This window comes from Delphinapterus leucas, chromosome 4 (assembly GCF_059928025.1).
Source record: "Delphinapterus leucas isolate spDelLeu-1000000601 "Yukka" chromosome 4, BTC_Dleu_Yukka2, whole genome shotgun sequence".
In the NCBI taxonomy this organism is placed as follows: domain Eukaryota; kingdom Metazoa; phylum Chordata; class Mammalia; order Artiodactyla; family Monodontidae; genus Delphinapterus; species Delphinapterus leucas.
The window spans coordinates 34,900,524-34,919,265 of record NC_143132.1 but is presented as its reverse complement, the minus strand read 5'-3'; the positions used below and the strand labels follow the sequence as shown (position 1 = coordinate 34,919,265).

At 34.8% G+C, this 18,742-nt stretch overlaps 1 protein-coding gene across 7 annotated transcripts in view; it reads left to right on the top strand.

Moving 5' to 3' along the window:
- Positions 1-18,742, top strand: part of GBE1 (1,4-alpha-glucan branching enzyme 1) — a 297,233-nt gene that overhangs the window by 48,672 nt on the left and 229,819 nt on the right. For all 7 annotated transcript variants that reach the window (XM_089910389.1, XM_089910390.1, XM_089910391.1 and 4 more), the window contains exon 2: positions 16,734-16,903. In XM_089910389.1, the coding sequence (XP_089766515.1) occupies positions 16,734-16,903 (170 nt within the window). The remainder of the gene's footprint in view (positions 1-16,733; positions 16,904-18,742) is intronic.

The following is an 18,742-nucleotide window of genomic DNA, read 5'->3' as shown; positions in this document are numbered from 1 at the left end:
GCAGTCTCCGCCCGTGAAGGGGCTTCTAGTGTGTGGATACTTTTCATCCTTCACAGCTCCCTCCCTGAGGTGCAGGTTCCGTCCCTATTCTTTTGTCTCTGTTTTTCCTTTTTTCTTTTGCCCTACCCAGGTTTGTGGGGAGTTTCTTGCCTTTTGGGAAGTCTGAGGTCTTCTGCCAGCGTTCAGTAGGTGTTCTGTAGGAGTTGTTCCACACATAGATGTATTTGTCATGTATTTGTGGAAGGAAAGTGATCTCCACGTCTTACTCTTCCACCATCTTGAAGGTGCCCAATAGTCCTGTTCCTTAATGGACACTGTAATAGATGTTGAGGATGTAAAATTAAACAAAAGATGATCCTTGGCTTTATGTCATTTTTAATCTGGTGGGAGAAGATGTCAGCAAAGAAATTTATAATACTGTTTGAATATATCATTGGGACAGTTTGGCCAAAACTCTTTGTGAACCCAGCCTTAGGGAAGGGTGGTCTATGAGTGATGAGGAATCTATTTGAGTTCTCAATTCCAGCAATTTTGATTATGAATAGGCTTTAATTATCAGTACAACTATGTGATCTGACCAGAGCATTTTGGGAGCACTGAACTAGAATATTGTGGCCCATAAGCAATATGAGTTCCAGATGAATTTAAAGTATCCATTTTACTGATGTTGAATAGGCTATTAAATTAAGCATCAGGGTGGCCTTATTAGCAAACAGATTTAGCTATACTTGAATGGAATTTAACTTTGGGTTTTCTTTCAAATCTGCTTATAGCATTAGGGTCCTTGTATAATAGTTTAATTTGGCACAGAGACTCTAGATAATATGGTAAGTGAAATTTAAAAATGTTGTTTTACATCCATACTTCATTACAAAACCTACAGAGTATTGTTGCTTAGTAAAATTTAAATACTTTATCTCAATCTCAATTTGGGTAAATATTTAAAAGAATAAAATGTGTAATTTGGAAAAATAATAAACTGAGACATGCAGACAATATAGCAGACTACTCCACTTGCCAAGCTGTTCTTTGCTTTCAGACCTATTATGTCTGGTCTGTGTTAGGTCAGTGGATGTAAAAAAGATGTGTGTGTGTGTGTGTGTGTGTGTGTGTGTGTATACACACACAGATAGATAGATGGATAGATAGATGGATATAGGGTATGAAACTTGGATTTTTATAACTTAAAAGAGGTCTTGCCAACATGTTAGGAGTCACTATGAAAGCTCTTTAATCTTTTGGTTTTGTAGCTGACAGAATTTTTAAACCTTTATCTCCCTCAGTAAAGGCAAAAATCTTGTCAGAGTGTTTGATAAACCTTTGATATTTCATGGCTATTTAGTCCAAAGGATGTGAAGTTTTTGTTGGAAATATATATATCTCCTTGGATTCTTTGATATATATTAGTATACTGTGTCCCATGCCATTGTCAAAGTGAAAATTGATTCATTTATCCTGTCTCTAATATAAAAACATTCACAAGGATAAAGTTCATAGCTATCTGGCTATATTTAATAAATTCAAATGTGTGATTGGGTTTTTTGATTTGCTAATTGCCATATTATAAGGTTTCTGATCTTTGGTGATTTTCAGAGAAAAAAAATTAGTGTCCATTAGTTTTTATCTTATAATTGATATAATAACCATCCAGTTTGAAACTGTATATAAGAGGTATAAATAGTACATGTTTGCATATTTTGCTTTAACTCAGTTACTTCAGGTTCATTGTGACAGGTACACCTGCCCTCCAAGTAAAATTATCTGGGTAATTAGAATCAGTACCAATGTGATTTCTGCCTTTTGTTAGATTTTACAAAATAAAATAGAAAAAAATGCTTTGTGGATTTGTTTAGTTAGTGTAAATATGACAAGTTTTAATTTTTTTCAAGTGAGTTTTCTGATGACTTTATTTTTGAACATTTGTATCACTCTAACCTATAATAAAAGGTTTTTTCCATCAAAAATTTAGCATATGAAAATTATTTAACAAATACTAAGTAATAAATTAAATTTACTATAGAAGTCCAAATCAACTGAAAAACTGTAAACTGCAAAACGTATTGGGTGCTATTATGAGTAATGCTTAAGTAAAAATACTCTGGAAGGAAAGTCTTGGATATGTATTCCAGCTTCACCCACTTAATAGCTGTGTGGCCTTGGGCAAAATTTTTTAACCTCCTGTTTCTTCATCTGTACCATAAGAATGATAACGGTACCCTCCACATTGGGTTATTGTGAGGGCTTAAATAGTTAATATTTAACAGTGCCTATAGCATAGTAAGTATTCCATGAGGTATTAGTCATTATCATTTATGATTTGTGATATTTATAATTCATTATATTTTTTTCAGTTGGCTGACAGACTTTTCTTTTTTTATTTGCTTTGCATTTTATGTTTCATAATGGTTTATACACTGCATTTTATTTTAAGCAAAATGGTGTATTTAAAAGTATGCTACTTGTGCACAGTAAAATATACACTCTTTGGTGTGTGTGTGAGACATCCAAAATAACCTTTGTTTTGGGGTGCAATTTTTTCCTTTCTTGGTTGGAAGAATTAGGACCCAACTTTGAATCAAAGAAGGCTAGAGTACGGATTATAGGTTCTTAGACCTGGATGGTACCTTTCAATTTAGCTTCTTCATTTTACAGAAGAGGAAGCTAAAGCTTTGGGTGGTTATCCTCCTTAAGTTCACATAGCTAGTACCTTAAAGACGGTCTAGAAGTTGTATATTTTGACTCCTTCACCTCCCTCTCTACCTTGAGGAGTATAGAATTTTTGACAATGTTTGAGTAACAGTGACATTCACATAACTACCATTGCTTTTTTTTTTTTTTTTTTTTTTTTGCGGTACGCGGGCCTCTCACTGTTGTGGCCTCTCCTGTTGCGGAGCACAGGCTCCGGACGCGCAGGCACAGTGGCCATGGCTCACGGGCCCACCCGCTCTGCGGCATGTGGGATCTTCCCGGACCGGGGCACGAACCCCTGTCCCCTGCATCGGCAGGTGGACTCTTAACCACTACGCCACCAGGGAAGCCCCCCATCATTGCTTTTAATCTATTGATACAATGAATCATATTAAGAACAATATTCTCTTGGTGATTTAAAAGATTGGAATTGCTTCTCAGCAGGTTAGTTAACCACGCATACTCAGGAGTATAGCTCTTGTGCAGATTGTGGTCTACATCATGGAGGACCTCTAGCCCAAACCTCTGGTCTTTGCCATGTAATTTTTCCCCAAAGAGAAAGCTGACCACAGAGCAGAGTGTTATTTGAGCTAAGAGCTGTTAAAACATTAAGTTAGATTTCTTCCTAAAAATCAGTAGACTAAGACTGTGTTAGCTCATGTTTCATATTACACGAGAGAAAATAAACTGAAAGGTCAGTTGAACAGTTACAGCATTGCCCTTTTCCAAGGTAATCAGCAGAGCATGTAGCAAAGACGTGAACAGGAGCGTGACTGGAAAGAGAGCGGCTGATAAAGAGGCTGGCTGCTTAAAGTGCTTGGGACAGTACTTGACACTTCCAGGCCTGACCAGATGGGCCATCTCACAGGGCTTACCTTCAGTAATTCTGATTTATTACATTTAGATGGCTTTCTTTTTCTAGTTAGGCAGTCAGGTTTTCACATTGCCAGAAGACCCCAGAAATTTTAATATTGACCATTAATCATACCCTGGTAAACTGCAAGGGCAATATATTATTAATTTGTTTGCAGCCAAGAGATAAAACACAGTGATTAAAATTAATTTCTAGCTACATTTTGTTAATTTATTCTAATTAATTAATATGTTAAGTCAAAATATGTTTACATTAATGGCTATATAGTAGGTTCTTTATGTTGTGTCATTAAATGTCATTTCCATTATCCTAAGTGTTGAACTCTAGAAATAAGTACTTTATTATTAAAATAAATAAGGAGTTGTATAAGGCTTTCTAAGTAATACCACCAAGTGAAGTATTTCTAATTTTCCATTAATTGATTGAGAACATTTCATGGTTTGGGTTTCGTTTAGATTTGGAAGGATCTCAGCAGTGACCTCCCTCAACGCCTTCACCTCTATGGCCCAGTACCAGAATTAGGAAAGAACATTTAATAAATAACAGCCATCATTTACTTCCAGGACACAATTTTAAATAGTAGCCACTCTCACTTTTAAAGTTAACTTTTAACAGTTTTAAATTGACCTCATTCTCCTCCTCCCAAAAAGGAAAGATTTAATGATTTCTACATAATCATAATTTCTATATATATATTATTAATTTGAAATACAAAGTAGCCAAATTACATTTAACTTTAGGCCAAGTAAGAACAAAATTGTTATTTAAATAGCTTTTATTCTAAAACATCAGAAAATAAGAAATCAACTGTTTGCTCTTAAATATGCTCTGAGGATAGTAGTTGTCAGATTGTCCATAGTGCATTTGATTGTGTTTTAGAGATGGTACAAAATGAAAAAGGTTTTTAAAAAAGGTTAAAATTAGTAACAGGCCTAATGTTTGCTTGTAATTGAATTTAGATTTTATTATTGTATTATAATTAACATAACTATTCCAATTTTTTCAAGGTTTTTTTTTTCTACTTAGAAATATCTTAATTTCTTGTTTAAAAAAAGGAAAGATGAGACATGACATAATTTATTTTTGGTGGGCTAGTTATGTATAAGCACAATAGTCCTGACATCAATGGTATTCTCTTTCTGTTTTATAAATGAGGAGGCTGAAACTCTGAGATCATTAAGGGGAAAATCTAAGGTCACTTTGCTAATGGGCCTAGCAATAGAACCTAACCTTTTATTTTTAAAATCTGTCCTTTCTATAGTATGTCATCATGCCTGGAACATAGAACATGGCCCATACAAATTAGTCTTAGATTAACTCTATATGTGAAAGAACTCATTTCATTAACATCTAGTCCCAAATCTTATGAACATAGGCATTGGTAAGGGTTATAATAGTAAGAAAAACTGCTTGAGTTCAAAACCACAGACATGCATGTTACTATCAGCTTGCGTAGAAATGAGATGATGGGAGTGAATTGTCTTCCATTCATTTTGGCAGCAGTTGGTGTCTTGATTGGTTCATCACATCCCCTGGTTTCCTTTTCACTTTTTGTTTGTTTGTTTGTTTGCGGTACGCGGGCCTTTCACTGTTGTGGCTTCTCTGGTTGCGGAGCACAGGCTCCGGACGCGCAGGCTCAGCGGCCATGGCTCACGGGCCCAGTCGCTCCGCAGCATGTGGGATCTCCCCGGACCGGGGCACGAACCCATGTCCCCTGCATCGGCAGGAGGACTCTCAACCACTGCGCCACCAGGGAAGCCCTCCTTTTCACTTTTGTAGGTCCATACGTTTGAACTTTTTATAACATTCAAGTCAATGAATCAGTGTCTTATGTGAGATAATGCATTTCCTTATAAAGCTGGTTGTTTAGTCACACAGGACCTACAGGAGCAAGAGTGAGGGATTTATCTGCAGACTGCTTCCCATTTTCTATCTCTTATTGGTCAAAGTTTATTCCTTTAAAAGTTTAGCCTTTATTTCTCCACACATCAATGTTGTAGTATCTGGCTTCTTTCAGGAGCTGCTTGCAAGTCACAGCCTTCATAGGGCCGGTCAAATGAGGGTACAAAGCCAGGACCGTGGTGGGACTAAGTGAATATGTGAGTTTCGTACATTTAGGGCAGATTGTATCTTTCTTATATTTGAAGAGGCTGTTGATTTTCTATGTTGTCCTCAAATCCAGCAATCATATTGAATAGATTTATTGTCCTAATAGTGTGCTTATTTCATGCGAAAGGTGTTATGCTAAGCATTTTAGGTATGTTATCTCATATGATTATCTTATGAAATATATTCAGTTATTCTTAGGTAGGGAAATTGAGTCTAAGTTACAGCTGGTAAGAGGTAGGATTGGAATTCAAATTCAGATGTAATAATCTTAATTTTAAACCTAAATCTAACCATCCTGTCACCATTGCCTCACCACTGTCTGGCAAGTAATAGGTGCTCACTAAATATTTATTTATTAAGTACTTAATATGTGCCAGTATTTAAGGTGCTTGGGTATATGAATGTGCTAAACAGATAATTTTCCCTGTCTTTGGGGAATTTACATTCTAGCTACTTCTATTTTCTGGTTATAAGCCTTTATCAACGCCTTACACGGTGCTTTCTCACTCTTTTTTTTTTGCGGTACGCGGGCCTCTCACTGTTGTGGCCTCTCCCGTTGCGGAGCACAGGCTCCGGACGCGCAGGCTCAGCGGCCATGGCTCACGAGCCCAGCCGCTCCGTGGCATGTGGGATCCTCCCCGACCAGGGCACGAACCCGTGTCCCCTGCATCCGCAGACGGACTCTCAACCACTACGCCACCAGGGAAGCCGTCTCACTCTTTTTTTGCTCTTCTATCTCCCACACATAACAAAGAATGTCTTGAAGGCATGGACTCTTTCTTCTCTGTTCTCAGTGACTAGCATAGCACTGGACATATAGTAGATGCTTAGTAATATTTGTGGAATAAATGGATGGATTTTACCACTACTTGCTTGTCACTTTTACTTAAATGGCCCCAATTTTACTGTTTCCTGGTAGATGAAGTTTAGAGTGTATGTTAAATTGAACACAGATTGGAAATGTCACTAAAATTTTAAATGAAATTTTATAAATTTATACATTTATTTGTCGATTAGTACATTTAAACATTTAAATATAAGGAACGGCATTCAAAAATGAGAAACCATGTCTACTATAATGTCAATTTTTAAATTATTTTCATTGATCAATCCTGCATAACAAGTCCACAAACCCCTGTATTGTAATGTTCAGTCTATTTAGTAAAGACTTCAGTAATATCTATACTCTGCCTGCTAAAATTGATCCTTCAAACTGCTCCCTTTAAAAACTCTCTATGTATCAGTTATCTCCTCTTTAAAGTCTTAAAGGTTTTCATTTTTTATTTATTATCTAGCTGAAAACCATCTTTTCCATCTTGATTTGCCACTACATTTCTAGCCATCCTCCTGTCCAGCTACGAATAGCTAATATGTAGCCCACAAGAACCACCTTAAATTTTACACATTCAATGCTCTTCTCTGTCTTGTCTCCAACTGTCAGAATATACTACTCATCCTTCAAGATATAGCACAAATGCCAGCCACTTTTTAAAGCCTTTTCTAATCTTCTCCCATCAGTTCTTTCTGTTGTCTTGCTAATTCTTCTGTTAACATTTGCTTATCTCAGCCCTATTGTCCTGAGTTGAACAGCCTTCTATTAGACTGATGAACTTATTGAGGGAAGGACCTTGAATTATTGGCACACAATAAGTATTTTTATCCTGTAATAAATATGTTGTGGGTTTTTGTTGTTGTTGTTGTTGAATACTTATCCGTGATTGAGGAACATAAACTATTCACTTTTTTTTTTTTTTTTTTGGCGGTACTCGGGCCTCTCACTATTGTGGCCTCTCCTGTTGCAGAGCACAGGCTCCAGACGCGCAGGCTCAGCGGCCATGGCTCACGGGCCCAGCCGCTCCGCGGCATGTGGGATCTTCCCGGACTGGGGCACGAACCCGCATTCCCTGCATCGGCAGGTGGACTCTCAACCACTGCACCATCAGGGAAGCCCTAAACTATTCACTTTTAAGTCTCAAATGCCTACTGTTCACTTGACAGGTTTAATATATAGATAAGTTTGTATATTACACATATTTTGTGCTTCAAGAAGAAAGTTTCTGCCAGTCACCTTGAAGTCTTTTTAAAGGCCGATTTAAAAAGCAGTTTTTTGTTTCAAAAAAAATTCCATTCCCCTCTCCTTTATTTTCCCCTTTTTTAGTTATTAAAAATTCCTGTTGAGCTTTTATTTCTGTGCTTTTGCTTGCCTCTATTCCAAGTCTCCTCTAGGAAGCAGATGACAATATAAAATCTTAAGAATTAAGCTAGCAAGGAAGGAATTTCCCCATGGGTTCCTTGTGTTTCAGGCCCACTCAGAAGCACTTGAGAAAGAATTCTACATCCTAGATATTTCCAGATAAGGTATGATCCATCTCCCCTGACATATCTCCTGTGTTCACAACCTTGCCTGAAATCAGAGTTTCGGTACAGATCTAGGATGAACTGTCTTACAGGAGAGCAAAGACTGTAGCCTGTTTCATTTTTTTCCCAAACTAGTAATTTCCTGCTTCCCTAAAGTAACTATTTTTTCCCCTAGTCAATCCAATTTACTTAATTTTCTTCAACACTTTTTATAACCCATACATTCAAGTTAATCTGGAATACCTGGTATGTGTTAGTATGCCTATATTTGTAATTTTTCATAGCAGGAAAAAATGTGTTCTCACACACTTTTGGAATTTAAGGAGAAACAGTCCTTGATGTTCGCTAATAATTAATGTGCACATTACAATCTAAACAGATATTAAAAATCTAAACAAGAGGCTAAGTGATTTGTTCAAGGTCACATATAGTATGTAACAGAGTTAAGATTTGAACCTGAACTGTTTGTTTCTAGAGCCCTAGCTGTTTCTCTTAATTATAAGATTAATAGCCTTATGAATAAAACTTATAGGGCTTTCTTTAAAAGGAAGATGTGACTTTTAATTTGAGACTTTGTCTCTTGATTTCCTTAAAGTATACCTTTTGTGATGAATAATACCACATCTCTACTGCTTTTTACCTTCTTGACCTTGGGCAACTTACATATTTATCTGTGCCTCTATTTCTTTGTTTGTAAAAAGAGGATTAAAAACATCAATCAAATGTGATAATATTTTTATATCTGTACAAAATACAGATACAGTAGTTTCTACAGTTTCTATTGAAACTACAGATACAGTAGTTTCAATACTAACTTCGTTTTATGTTCTGGTTACCAAGAATTTGACCCAGTTTTTAAATATTCTATACATTCATAGCAAAATATTGAGAGAGATGACTGTAGTAGGAGAGGGCAAAGGGACGATGAGCTTGCTATATCCTTAGGCATTTTCTTTTTTGAGCCACAGTGATTTCAAAGTGGAATGTGTATTTCTGTATCAGAAGCTACAGGGCTGACCTTGAGGAAGTCAAGATATTTAGTTAGAATTATATCATACTATAATCCTGTTTCTGTTCAATTTTAGTAAATGGGACATTTGTACATGTCTTATGAAACGTCTTAAGAATGATTATTTTTTAAATTTAAATAAATCTAAAATTGTGTTTCAAAGATATTATAACCACATTGACAGTAAAATTATTGCCACATTTATTTGCCCTCCCGAAGTTGATATCTTTTTTAAAAAGAATCAGTAATTTTTCTTATATTATGATAATGTATGTGTATGTATTTTTTTTACCCTAAGTCCAGATTTATTTTGTTGACTGTTCCTGTTTGATCATTTTATTGAATGTTGTTACTTATGTTGTCTAATATGGATTAGAGTTTCCATATACCAAGAGTTATAGCTGAATAATATCTATAAGAGGTAACAATCATTTTCTCATAGAAGTTGGAGAGTATGAGAGAGTTTGCAGTACTAGTCTTTCATTAGATCTGTAGATTGAGGGGTTTTTTTTTGCCTTTTTTTCTTTTTTGGTCCAGATCAGTATTTGAAGTATTTTTTGAAACAGTTGCCAGTGTTAAATTAGGGAGAGTTCATAGAAAAATCTGGAATTTTTTCATTCTTACTTGATTTGGCAAATGCTTGGTAATAATAGGCTCTAGCTTTTAAATAGACACTGTCACTTTTCGCTGGGCTTTGCGCTCTCCATCTCACTTAGAGTTCTTCTCTGCGTTGTTTTCCATACTCAAAGGCTAACCTCATTGGTCATTCTTTTATCATCAGGCTTGCCCTTTTGTGTTCCTCATGTGGGAGCAGCTCCTCATATTTATGATAACTTCCTGGCTTCTGTTGGTGGTTCAGTTTGTGTAAAGACTAGAGTAAAGACTGCCAGTGAGACTGGGGTTGTATCATTTCATTAAAAGCTAATTTGTTTCAAATAATAGATTAAATGTAATCTGAATTTTTATGAAACCATGGGCATGTGTGCTCACAGGTGGGCTTGTGTATTTGTGTGTGTTGGGTATATATATATACAATACAAAAGGGGGTCATATATGAAATATTCCACTCACACCTACCACTCCCGTAGGCATTGCACTACACCGATCAGATTCTGTGCTGTACCTCTTCTTGTCTTTGAAGCAAATGTGGTGAGTGTGGTGAGGCTAGGGAGGCTTAAGGCTCCTGTTCACCTCAGCCCATTGGAATTCAACCGCTGGTGCAGAGGAAGGGACCCTGTGAAAATACCATCTACATGCCATCTGTACCTATATGAATATTCTTTATACAAATAGATGGTTTGTAGAAAACTGCTTTGCAGCTTCTTTCCCTAAGCCATCGCTCTTGGGACATTTTTCCACATCACCACATTTCGTTCTATCTCATTCTTCATAATGGATCTCGTGTAATTTGTTGTTTGCATGTTCCACAGTTAATTCGACCAGCCTCCCTTGTTGAACAGGTAGGTATTTTCCATGGTTTGGTATTTTAAATAATGCCATAATGATTATCATTGTACACATGTCTTTGCTTCTTTGTGTGATATATCCTAGGGGTAAATTTCTAGAAATGGAATTACTTAGTTGAAGAGTGTAATTTTGAAATTTTCATAGCTGATGCCAAATAGTTATCTAATTTATATTTCATTAAAGAGTATTTGGGAATGTCTTTTTCCTGGACCTGCATTCTGTCTGCACAGACTATCACATGTTTACTGGTCTTTTAGGTGGAAAATGGAATTTAGGTTTGCACTTCTTCAATTATCTATGAATTTGAGCATCTTTTCAATATGTTTACTGGCCATTTGTACTTCTTTTTCTGTGAAATATAGGGTTTTTTTAAAATTAAATATTTATAACTTTGATCTTTCAAAGTTATTTTGGTTTTAGAGGTCCAATTTTTAAACTTAGATTACAATATTTTAATAGGTAAGCCATTCTTTTCTTACTTATTTGAAATGTCCTTTTATGATGTATTTAATTTCTTTATATGTTCAAGTCTATTTCAAGAACTCAGTTTTGTCCCACTGATCTATTTCAAACTATTTGAATTCCCCAAATTTTATAAACATAGTTTTACATACGTATTAAAATTCTTATGGAATATTTTATAGGATTATGTAGATATTTTAATGATCTAAAAATTTTGTAGTTTCAGAAAAAAACATTTATTTTGTTTAAATGGTGTTTCTTTGTTATAAATAATTAGAACAATGCAGGGGAGAAAGTAAATAGAAACCCCACCAAAAAAATCATCACTGATATTAAGGGAACATCATTCTTGATATTTTTTATATGCTTATATAGAGGTAGAAGGATAGAGAAATAGCTTGATAGAAATAATATAATAAAACATGAGGAAAATAGATGTGTTTTAAATTTAATTTTAAACAAATAGACTGAAATAAAATGAAAGAAGTGGCTGAAATTCACATTATGACTTTCTTTAAAGTGGCCATCTAAGATTAATGAAGAGATTAAAGAGTATAATGATGAAAATCTTAAATTTTAGTCAGTGTTGAGTGACTCTGTTATAAAAAAAAAATAGGGGTCTGACCACTCATGCTTTATTCCATCTCCCTTTCACTTACCTCTTGTTTTTTTATAAGTCAAGTTTTCACTTGTCCATTGAGATTCTTTTCTTGTTATCACAGTCACATAATTGCACAATTGATTAGCCTTGGTTCTATATTTAAAGACTTAGGGCTCAACCACACTGCTGCAATGACTGTCCATTCCTCTGTGTGTGTTTTTAGTCTTTTAATTGACTAATTTTTATGGAAAGTTTTTTCTTTTCTTCAACAATGGTTCGTTAATGTCATAGACTTAAAATTATTTTTTAATTTGGCAATATTTAAAGAATTCCTTAAGCTCGAGTAGGCATGTGTCTCATATAATATCCTTAAACTGACTTTTTTTTTTTTTTGCGGTACGCGGGCCTCTCACTGTTGTGGCCTCTCTCGTTGTGGAGCACAGGCTCCGGATGCGCAGGCTCAGCGGCCATGGCTCACGGGCCCAGCCGCTCCGCGGCATGTGGGATCTTCCCAGACCGGGGCACTAACCCGCGTCCCCTGCATCGGCAGGCGGACTCTCAACCACTGCGCCACCAGGGAAGCCCTCATATAATATCCTTAGATTACTACTTTTCCCTCTCAGAATTGTATGGGCTTGGATTTGTTATGTTTTGGTCTTTAATGTCATGCTCCTTTGCAAAAAAAAATGCCCCCCTCCCCTTATTTTTTTGTACCAGTTGTCCATAGAATTATTTCTTTCTCCTTTGAATTTCAGTAGCTTAAACTGGGAGATGCTGTGTGTGCGTGTTTGTGCATTTGTTTTCCAAATTTTTCTTAAAACATAATGTGTTCTTTTTAAAATGCAGATTTAGTTCTATAGGAAAACTGTCCAGTTTTATGTCTTTTATATTCATTTTATTTAGTTTTGTTCTTCAGAGTCACCAGCTATCCTTATTTTGATAATTTTTGTTAGTTTTGCATATCTCTTTAATATTTTCAATTTCTTTTTTCTCTAATTATATCAATTTCCAGTTCACTTACCTAATAATTCTTTTTTATAATAAACCACTAGCATCTTTGTCAACAATAGCCACTTAGAAAATGTAGTAGACAAGGAGCATCTTATCATGATAACAGCAAAATGCTAAGATTAACCTAATAATAAATGTGCTAAAGGACTCAATATTTTGTATGTAGCAATTCTCTCCAAATTAATCTATATAGTAAAATAATCTGAATAAACTTGACATACTGATTGTAAAGTTCATATAAAGGAAAAAAGTTTTTAAAATATCCAAGAAAATGTACAGAAAAATTAAAATGTGAACTTCTATGACCAAATATTAAATATACTATTATATGTAGTTATGTTAATTAAAATTGTGTGGTATTCTTCCTCCAGATACAGAAAAGAACAAAGAAAGAGGAGTAAATAAAAATGCCTTCTATATATGTGAATTTAATACATAAAGTCAATCAGGCATCTTAATCAGTGGAGAAAGGGCAGAATATATGAAATAAAGAGCACTGGGAAAATTATTCTCGCACTTTGGAAGAAAACTCAAATTCCTACATCATTCCACATACAAAAATAAATGCCAAGGCAATTTAAGCACTAAACACCAAAAAATATAAGTATAGTGGAAGAAAATATGGGAGAATTATTTTAATCTTATGATTAGGAATACCTTTTAAGCAAAATATGATGCTATATATATTCTATATAAAACTCCTTAAAGATGGATAGATTAGAAATAATTTTTAAATTCTTTAAGATGAACTATACCATAAGTAAAGCTAGAAGGAAACCAACTGGAAGAAAATATTTGCAATAAGTGTGTTTCAGAAAACAGATGACTTTCTATAATATATAAAGAGCTTTTGCAAATCAAAAAATAAATCAACCTAAAATGGAAAAAAAAGGACAAAGATATAGCTAATATTGATTGAGAGAATATTATTTGCCAGGCAATAGCCTAAGGACTTTACATGTACAATCTCAGCTAATTTGCATAATAACCCTTTTGATCAAATACACTTAGCATCTCCATTTTGCAGGCAAGAAAATGAGGCACAGAGAAATTTAGGAATTTGTCCAGAGTTATACCATTAGTAAATACTAGCCTGCACTCATCTCACTGAAAAAGAAGCACAAATAGCTAATAAATTTAAGAAAAGCCATTCAACCTTAATAATAATTTAGGAAAATGCAAGCACTAAAACACAATAAGATATTTTTACCAACCAGAGAGTTAAAAAATATCAGATGGATTAATAAGACTAACATTGCCAAGAGTGTAGAGAAACAGTAACTCTCATACTCAATTATTGAGGATGTCCATTGTATAGTATTTTTTTTATCTTTAAAAATAGAGATTTTTAAATTATTTTTTTTGAATTTTTGAATTTTATTTTATTTATACAGCAGCTTATTAGTTATCTATTTTATACATATTAGTGTATATATGTCAATCCCAATCTCCCAATTCATCCCACCATCACCCCCCATGCCCTGCTTTCCCCCCTTGGTTATATGTACACTTTGTCCCTTGCCAATTCTAATTTAATTATTATTTTCTAATGCTACGTTTTGATACTCTGTTTATTTCTTTGGGTCTGCAGTTTCATTTTACTTCTCATTCTGTTGTTCTGTCATATAATCTCTCAGCTCTTATTTTAATTCAATTCATTTTTATTTAAGTTGAAGTACAGCATGAAACATTTGTGGAAAGAGTCTTTTTCCATTCAGCTCAGTTGAGGTGTTCTTCATTAGTTAGCTTCTTACATTTTGTATATTCCCTGTATATTCCCTACTTGGATTCATGCCATCTTTCTGGGACTTTTATTGATTACCCCTCAGGGTATTGAGTACGCAGGGAAGTTTATGGACGTTGCTCAATTCATTGCATAGTTCTGGAACTTTCACTTCTGACATAGAGCACCTGCCACAGGCTTCATTTCTCTAGTTTTACCAGTTTTGTCCTACTTTGCTTCTCCCCAGACCTGGGGCTAGTAAGTGCAAGTAGTAGTATGTTTTTGTGTACCAGCCCTGAATATGGACTGTGGGAATCTGGGAGAGGTTCAGGAGCAGCCATGTGTTATTCTTGGTCCTGCTTGGAAAGCAATCTTTGATTTCTTCTCGTGGCTGCTAGCTTCTGTAGTTTGATGTGATGTATGTTCTTTCCATGCTTTATAGGGCATGGCTAGGCAAACTACAGCCCAGAGGCCAAATTTGGCCCCACCATCTGATTTTGTAAATAAAGTGTCTCCGTAATACCATACACAAAAATAAGCTCAAAATGGAATAAAGACCTAAATGTAAGGCCAGAAACTATCAAACTCTTAGAGGAAAACATAGGCAGAACACTCTATGACATAAATCACAGCAAGATCCTTTTTGACCCACCTCTTAGAGAAATGGAAATAAAAACAAAAATAAACAAATGGGACCTAATGAAACTTCAAAGCTTTTGCACAGCAAAGGAAACCATAAGCAAGACAAAAAGACAACCCTCAGAATGGGAGAAAATATTTGCAAATGAAGCAACTGACAAAGGATTAATCTCCAAAATTTATAAGCAGCTCATGCAGCTCAATAACAAAAAAACAAACAACCCAATCCAAAAATGGGCAGAAGACCTAAATAGACATTTCTCCAAAGAAGATATACAGACTGCTAATAAACACATGAAAGAATGCTCAACATAATTAAACATTAGAGAAATGCAGATCAAAACTACAATGAGATATCATCTCACACCAGTCAGAATGGCCATCATCAAAAAATCTAGAAACAATAAATGCTGGAGAGGGTGTGGAGAAAAGGGAACCCTCTTGCACTGCTGGTGGGAATGTGAATCGATACAGCCACTATGGAGAACAGTATGGAGGTTCCTTAAAAAACTACAAATAGAACTACCATATGACTCAGCAATCCCACTACTGGGAATATACCCTGAGAAAACCATAATTCAAAAAGAGCCATGTACCACAATGTTCATTGCAGCTCTATTTACAATAGCCCAGAGATGGAAGCAACCTAAGTGTCCATCATCAGATGAATGGATAAAGAAGATGTGGCACATATATACAATGGAATATTACTCAGCCATAAAAAGAAACGAAATTGAGCTCTTTGTAATGAGGTGGATGGACCTAGAGTCTGTCATACAGAGTGAAGTAAGTCAGAAAGCGAAAGACAAATACCGTATGCTAACACATATATATGGAATTTAAGAAAAAAAATGTCATGAAGAACCTAGGAGTAAGACGGGAATAAAGACACAGACCTACTAGAGAATGGACTTGAGGATATGGGGAGGGGGAAGGATAAGCTGTGACAAAGTGAGAGAGTGTCATGGACATATATACACTACCAAACGTAAAATAGATAGCTAGTGGGAAGAAGCCGCATAGCACAGGGAGATCAGCTCTGTGCTTTGTGACCACCTAGAGGGGTGGGATTGGGAGGGTGGGAGGGAGGGAGACGCAAGAGGGAAGAGATATGGGAACATATGTATATGTATAACTGATTCACTTTGTTATAAAGCAGAAACTAACACACCATTGTAAAGCAATTATACTCCAATAAAGATGTAAAAAAAAAAAAAAAACACAGCTACACCCATCCATTTGCATATTGTCTGTGGCCAATTTCATGCTTCAGAGACATAGTTGAGTAGTTGTGATAGAGACCATATGGCTGGCAAAGCCTAAAATATTTACTATCTGCCCCTTAACAGGAAAAGTGTGCCAAACCTGCTATAGAGTAATTTTATTTTTCTTACTGGTTTTTAGCTATTTTTCCTTCATTTTTTTTTTTTTAGGAGTTTGAGGAGAGATGTAGGAATGCTCCTTCATTCTGCTGTCTTGACGTAGAAGTTGCTATAGTGCTGATATTAAAATATTCATGGAATAACATAGCCATCATATTTTCTCTTATACCAAAATGCTTGAAATTACAAAAAAAAATGTTAGTTGGATTAGTTCAGTTTATTTGAGATAAGAATGATTTTATCCTACCAGGTAACTTCTACCAATAAATGAAATTATTCACATCATTCCTCTTTAATGATGTCTTCTTTTTTCTTTTTCTGAATGAGAGTATAGCAACTTCTTAATTACAGTAGCTTTTCTGGAAGATGATTTAATTTTTCAATTTCCTTTCTTTTGCACTTTTTCAAAGGTATAAGCTGTTTAGCAAGACTTTGAACAACATTGGAGAGAACGAAGGTGGTATTGATAAGTTTTCCAGAGGTTATGAATCATTTGGCCTCCACAGATGTGCTGATGGTGGTTTATACTGCAAAGAATGGGCCCCGGGAGCAGAGGGAGTTTTTCTTACTGGAGACTTCAGTAAGTATTTTAGAACGATTAAACTCAGTTGTAATATTTTATTTATTTATTTAAAACATAGATGTTATATTTCATGTATTTAACTTTTATGAATATTATTGATTACAAATATTCTACTTTTCCATAGAATTTCTTCAGTCTTTACCTTCATGCGGTAAAGGTGTTTCTGCTGTAATAAGATACATGTGTTTCTTAAAAACTTTATGTTCTTAAAATCATGTACCAGAAATAACAGAGTTTATGAGAAAAATAGTGTTAGACAGAGTACTCCAAATCTATTCAACTTTGTTAGCAAGCTCTGACAAAACTAATAGCAATCTAGGTAAAAATATTGGTGTAGGTTCAATCTCCACTAGCATTTGCTCCTGGTTATTTGGCATCGTAGTACTTGGATCCTCTAATTAGAATCTTTTTTTGAGACCACAGTAAAAGTAGACAGCTAATCTAGAGGGTAAACTGCTTCATCAGTCAGTTCTTTGTTTTTTCCTTTTCCTTTTTTATAACACAATATGGGGAATACCTTCTCAGCCTTGTCATCTGCATCATTAATTTCACTAGGCAGTTAACTCTATGGAAAGCACAGTGGTTCTAGAAGTCAGGCTTCCATCATACAGTCTAGTGGAGGGAAACCTGTATGTAAATAACTAAAATACAGTGTGCTGAGTTTTAGTCCATAAGTATAAATAAATTACTGTAATAGTGACAAGGAAGAAAGCTTTCATTTTCAGTTTTGAAAATGGAATAACTGGCAAAATAGGCCTTGGCAAAATGTTCGTAATACAAGGAAAGGAAATATCAATAATAATCCTTTAGTACCATAGGGTAGCGTGGTCTTTAAAGTTTGATTTTCCTGGACTCAAGAAGTCTACATGCTGTACTGTTCTGCAAAGAGCAAAACTGTAGGGACAGAAAACTGAGTTGTCACGGTTTAGGGGTAGGAGGTTTGAGCTGATTACGGAGAAACATAAGGGGACTTTCTGGGGTGATGAAAATGTATTATGTCTTGATTGTGGTGGTTACATGACTGTATACATTTGTCAGAATTTATAGAACTGTACATGTAAAAGAGTGAATTTTACTGCGTGTAAATTATACCCTAAGGAACCTGACTTTAAAAAAAGTTTTGATTTTATTTATATTGTCTAAGGCAGCACTGTCCAATAGAAATATAATGGACACCATTTATATAATTCAAAAAATTTAGTGGCTATATTAAAAAAATAAAGAACAGCTGAATGAATTTTAATAATGATAGATTTTTATTTAACCCAATATATCAAAACATATTTTAACATGTAATCAATATAAAATTTGTTAGTGAGATATTTTCATTCTTTTGTACTGCACTTTCTAAATCTGGTATTTTTCCATTGGAAATACTTGATCAATATTTAGATTTAATAAAATTTTCAGTTTAAAAGTACATACCCAAGTTTTTCCAACCATTATTAAAAGTTCTAGCAACTCAAATGAATAATAATTCTAAAATTTACATTTAATAAAATAATTAAAATTAAATAAAACTTTAAATTTAGTTTCTTAGTTGCACTAACCTAATCTTAAGCACAAGTAGCCACCTTTGTCTGGTGGCTCCCTTATTGGAAAAAGCAGGTCTAAGAACTTAAAATTATTCTTTGTGTAGTCCCCCAAATTAGATGATGCCAGCTGCCTGTTTCTAGAGTTACTGAAAACTTTAGGGAAAGTTTTGAAAAAGATCGTGTGTCTGCTGATTCAGATAGCTTGGCCTGGTGATTATTATGAAATATATTTTGAGGCTAGGAGTCTTTTCACTTAAATTGTTGTTAAAATTGGTATAATTTTTTCTCATACATAAACATG